This window comes from Castanea sativa, chromosome 6, assembly GCF_040712315.1.
Source record: "Castanea sativa cultivar Marrone di Chiusa Pesio chromosome 6, ASM4071231v1".
Taxonomy (NCBI): domain Eukaryota; kingdom Viridiplantae; phylum Streptophyta; class Magnoliopsida; order Fagales; family Fagaceae; genus Castanea; species Castanea sativa.
Window position 1 is genome coordinate 35,914,202 of NC_134018.1, and position 5,583 is coordinate 35,919,784.

General features: G+C 37.3%; 1 protein-coding gene across 1 annotated transcript; it reads left to right on the forward strand.

Annotated features, from left to right (window-relative positions):
• The first annotated feature begins 2,366 nt into the window (after nucleotides 1-2,366).
• On the forward strand, nucleotides 2,367-5,177 carry LOC142639868 (uncharacterized). Its single transcript, XM_075814005.1, has 3 exons — nucleotides 2,367-2,657; nucleotides 3,618-4,399; nucleotides 4,883-5,177. Exons 1-3 carry the CDS (start codon nucleotides 2,367-2,369, stop codon nucleotides 5,175-5,177), a joined length of 1,368 nt encoding a protein of 455 aa, XP_075670120.1.
• Nucleotides 5,178-5,583: the final 406 nt, after the last annotated feature.

A 5,583-nucleotide genomic window follows, 5' to 3' on the forward strand; every position in this document is an offset into this window, starting at 1 on the left:
TACAATTTCTTTATACTCCGAAAGTATCTAAGAATTTTGTGGTTTGACCTATTGTGAAACATTAAGCGTGGACATCTATGCAATTCCATTTCCTTGGTAGTATTTATATCACATCGTCCATGCCATGATGTCAATAGCTTATACAATTTGACTCAATTTTTATTTGGACTAGGTCATCTATTTAAGTAATGGAACGAGTTATTATGAATCAAATCGGCTCAATTTTAGAAAGGTAGCTGGTATGTGCAGACACTAGACACCCCATTTTGTAATCTTTATTTAATCTTACTAAAGAAAAAATCATCATTTTAAGACGTAAGGACAAAATCATATTTTTGACCACTGTATTTAAAATGCCTCATTTAAAAATAAAAATAAAAACTTTTTTTCCCCAAAAAGTGCTAACAATCAAAATTATATATCATGTGTTTCAATTAGACCGCTGGATAAAAAAATTATAGCAGAGTCAATTTTTAACGATTAATACGCATCCATAGGATTAGAAATTTAGAAGTAGACATGTGTGATTATAGTAAATTAGTTATGATTGGTCCGTTAACTGATTATTATGATTATTGATGTTTCATAATCCCATTTGGTCCAGGCTTAGGACAATGGTGCACTATCATACGTAGGATTTAATAGTAATGAATAAATAGTCTTAGTTTTATATTTTAGTTAAAGCTCTTACAAATAAGTGTTTAATTAAATAAATCACTTCCTAAATATCCATCAGCATTATCTAATCATAAAAATGCTAAATTTTAGGTCCCAAAGTCAAATGGTACTAAATATTTATCAAAAGTTTTTCAAAATAAAAAAAAAATTGAAAATAATTTTCAGACTACTATTGCAAGGCAAGTTTGGCATAGTAATCATGCAAAGTAGGCGTTGAAGATTCGTTTTTCATGGCCACATGGCTTAATATTATTGGGTAAGCCATGCACATCAACATTATTTTATATAAGCAAGAAATGATGGATCATGGGTTAAATTTCTTTAAACCAAAGGGATGAGATTGTATCACTTTTGGGAGTGAAAGAGGTGGAGCGTTTTGAGTCTTATTTGGGTCTTCTCATGTTGGTGGGTCGAGTAAAATACCAAATCTTTTCTTTCTTGAAGGATAGGGTTTGGAAAAAGTTGCAAGGTTAGAAATGGACAATGTTGTCCAAGGCGAGGAAGGAAGTACTTATCAAGGCAATTGCCCAAGCCATCCCTACTTATGCCATGGGAGTATTTCAACTACCGGTAAGGTTGTGTGATGAACAAAACTCTTTGTGTGCTAAATTTTGGTGGGGTCAAGTTGGCAATGACAAGAAAATTCATTGGAAGAGTTGGGATAACTTAACTCAACCAAAGAAGGAAGGGGAATGGGTTTTAGAGATTTGAGGTATTTTAATTTGGCCATGCTAGCCAAGCAAGGTTGGAGGCTGTTGAAAAATCAAGAGTATCTACTAGTTAAATGCTTCAAAGCTAGATATTACCCTCGGTGCAATTTTCTACATGCGAATGACTCACCTAACAGCTCTTTTGTTTGGAAGAGCATGATGGCTGCCTTGCCAATTTTGAGGAGTGGGTGCTGCTGGAGAGTAGGTAATGGTGAGTCCATTGATGTCAAAAAAGATAAATGGATCCCACATTATCCTTCAAATACAATATTGCATCCGGTGAGTGATATGGAGGAGGGTTGGAAAGTGTCAGATCTTATTGAATGGGACCTTCACGGGTGGAGGAGAGATATATTGATAGCTAAGTTTAACAGGGATGAAGTTGAAGCTGTCTGTAGAATTCCCCTGAGTCGACGGGTTGTGGAGGACAATATGGTGTGGCTGCATAATAAGAAAGGAGAGTACACATATCGGTCTATGTATCATTTAGCGAGACAGGTGATAAGGACTGCCTCTCAGGTTGAAGTATCAAATAGAAGTGGCTGGCAGAACCGTAGAAGGAGTGGAGTGCATTATGGAAGTTAAAGATACCTAAAAAAAATTAAAATCTTTGGCTAGCGAGCTTGCCATGACATACTTCTAACCCGGGTGAATCTTGCAAAGCGCAAAATCATTATAAATACTTTGTGCCACTGCTGTAAGAGTGTTCCCGAGGATGGGATAACTTAACTCAACCAAAGAAGGAAGGGGGAATGGGTTTAAGAGATTTGAGGTATTTAAATTTGGCCATGCTAGCCAAGCAAGGTTGGAGGCTGCTGAAAAATCAAGAGTCTTTACTAGTTAAATGCTTCAAAGCTAGATATTTCCCTCGATGCAATTTTCTACATGCGAATGACTCACCTAACAACTCTTTTGTTTGGAAGAGCATGATGGCTGCCTTGCCAATTTTGAGGAGTGGGTGCTGCTGGAGAGTAGATAATGGTGAGTCCATTAACGTCAAAAAAAGATAAATGGATCCCACATTATCCTTCAAATACAATATTACATCCGGTGAGTGATATGAAGGAGGGTTGGAAAGTGTCAGATCTTATTGATTGGGACCTTCACAGGTGGAGGAGAGATATATTGATGGCCAAGTTTAACAGGGATGAAGTTGAAGCTGTTTGTAGAATTCCCCTGAGTCGACGGGTTGTGGAGGACAATATGGTGTGGCTGCATAATAAGAAAGGAGAGTATACATATCGGTCTATGTATCATTTAGCGAGACAGGTGATAAGGACTGCCTCTCGGGCTGAAGTATCGAATAGAAATGGCTGGCAGAATCGTAGAAGGAGTGGAGTGCATTATGGAAGTTAAAGATACCTGAAAAATTTAAAATCTTTGGCTAGCGAGCTTGCCATGACATACTTCCAACCCGGGTGAATCTTGCAAAGCGCAAAATCATTACAGATACTTTGTGCCACTGTTGTAAGAGTGTTCCAGAGGATGGGATAACTTAACTCAACCAAAGAAGGAAGGGGGAAACCCGGGGGAATGGGTTTTAGAGATTTGAGGTATTTTAATTTGGCCATGCTAGCCAAGCAAGGTTAGAGGTTGTTGAAAAATCAAGAGTCTCTACTAGTTAAATGCTTCAAAGCTAGATATTTCCCTCGGTGCAATTTTCTACATGCGAATGACTCACCTAACAGCTCTTTTGTTTGGAAGAGCATGATGGCTGCCTTGCTAATTTTGAGGAGTGGGTGTTGCTGGAGAGTAGGTAATGGTGAGTCCATTGATGTCAAAAAAGATAAATGGATCCCACATTATCCTTCAAATACAATATTACATCCGGTGAATGATATGGAGGAGGGTTGGAAAGTGTCAAATCTTATTGATTAGGACCTTCACAGGTGGAAGAGAGATATATTGATGGCCAAGTTTAATAGGGATGAAGCTGAAGTTGTCTGTAGAATTCCCCTGAGTCGATGGGTTGTGGAGGACAATATGGTGTGGCTGCATAATAAGAAAGTAGAGTATACATATCAGTCTATGTATCATTTAGCGAGACAGGTGATAAGGACTGCCTTTCGGGCTGAAGTACCGAATAGAAATGGCTGGCAGAACCGCAGAAGGAGTGGAGTGCATTATGGAAGTTAAAGATACCTGAAAAAATTAAAATCTATGGCTAGCGAGCTTGCCATGACATACTTCCAACCTGGGTGAATCTTGCAAAGCGCAAAATCATTACAGATACTTTGTGCCACTACTATAAGAGTGTTCCCAAGGATGCTCTACATGTCATATGGGGGTGTGGTGCAGCCTAAGATGTTTGGGCAGGGAGTCTCATGGTGCTACAGAAATTTCAGACTAACCATTTTGATTTTGGTGGACAGATTATCGACAGCTGAGATGAAACTATTCCTTGTTCAAGCTTGGCTTATATGGACTCAAAGAAATGTGGTGGTACATGGAGGACAAATGAAGAACCCGAGGTGGTTGACAAATCGTGCAGCGGAATTGCTAGAGGACTACAAGAAAGCTCAAACAAATTTGGTGATTTCAAGTGCAGCACCAGACAACAACTGTTGGAAGCTTCCTCCACAAGATGTTTACAAGTTGAATTTTGATGCAGCAGTATTCTCGAACCTGAATTGCTCTGGGGTAGGTGCGATTATTAGAAACTTTGCTGGTGAGGTGATGGTTGGGATGGCAGCAAAGGGAGAATTTGTGCACAATAGTGATGATGCAGAAGCTTTGGCATGCCGAAAAGCCTTGGAATTTGCTATAGAGGCTAGATTCTCAGATCTAGTGATTGAGGGTGATAACTCAAATGTGATGAGAGCAATATTGACTACTGTACTAAATAATTCTTTCTTAGGCCATATTATGGATGATATTAGACATTTTATTTTGGGGAGGCAATTTGTTGGTTTTAGTTGTGTAAGAAGAAACATGGTGACTCATTCTTTAGCTAGATTTGCTAGGGACATTGTGGAAGATTTGTATTGGATAAAAGATGAGCCCCACCTGCTGTAGATGCTTTGCATCATGACCGTTTACATATGAATGCATGAGTAATGGTTTTGTCCTTAAAAAAAAAAAAAAAAAATCCTTTAAACCCAAAAATTGAGCCTATGGCCCATAATTTTCTTCACTTCATAATTTATAAGAAATATAATTGGAGATTTAATTGGCCATTGAAATTATTGATCCAACAATTTCTACAATTACATCCACCTTTTCAATTTCCATATTAGTCTTTCTCTACTTCTGTTTTCCCCCTAAATGTTAAGATTTTTGGATTGTTCTTAAATATTAAATTGGCGCTACGACTTGGAATAAAGGTTATCATTCCTCAAATAGTTCAAATTCCATATTAGTATTTCACTACTTCTTCTTCTTTTTATTTTTTTATTATTTTTTTTATACCTTAATAGTAAAAATGTTCTTTTTATTTTATTATAGGAATTAGATTGTTCTTAATTATTGAATTGGTGCTTCCACTTGGAATAAAGGTTATATTCCTCAAATAGTTCAATCTCATACAAGTTCAACTTTGATGAAGCTATCTTTGAAGATGAAAATATTGTCGATTTGGGAGAGATAATCCGTGATGAAAATGGATTAATTATGGATGCTTTATCACATTTAATTCCACCGCCTATCTCGGTAGAGATGGTGGAAGTGTTGACAAGACGACAATCTATCTGGTTTGTAAGAGAATTGGGTTTTGAGAAGGTGATTGGTAAAGGTGATTCAGAATTGGTCATTAGGGCTATTGTTAAAGATAATATGTCCTCCTTCGGCTAGGGCTACATCCTCCACGACATCAAGTTCATATCTTCTTGTTTTCTTGAAACTAGTTTTTGTCATGTTAAGAGAATGAGTAATTGTGTTGCTCATATACTAGCTAGATGAGTTAGAGAGTCTCTGCCTTATCAAGTTTGGATGGAGGATGTTCTTTTAGACATTTTAGGTGTGTAAAACCATGACTTACGTTTGATTTAAAAATATTTACCCTAAGGGGTGGGTTTTCCAAAAAAAAAAAGGTTCAATTTTGTACAAAATCATTTCAACTCATAATATATATCTCAAAATGAGAAAAAATTAATGATATATTACTAATGTAGATAGCCCATTTCGTTTGGACCTATACCCAAGCTTCCCAGTACTAACCCTAAAAGTGGCCCAATACAGTCCAAGCCCAAGCCCAACT

Excerpts from the sequence above, each read along its gene's own strand:
- LOC142639868 (XM_075814005.1), top strand. The coding sequence starts at position 2,367 with ATGGTGAGTCCATTAACGTCAAAAAAAGATAAATGGATCCCACATTAT. Across the intron at positions 2,658-3,617 it reads TGTATCATTTAGCGAGACAG|ATACTTTGTGCCACTACTAT; the intron begins GTGATAAGGACT and ends AAATCATTACAG. Across the intron at positions 4,400-4,882 it reads AAAGATGAGCCCCACCTGCT|GTTATATTCCTCAAATAGTT; the intron begins GTAGATGCTTTG and ends CTTGGAATAAAG.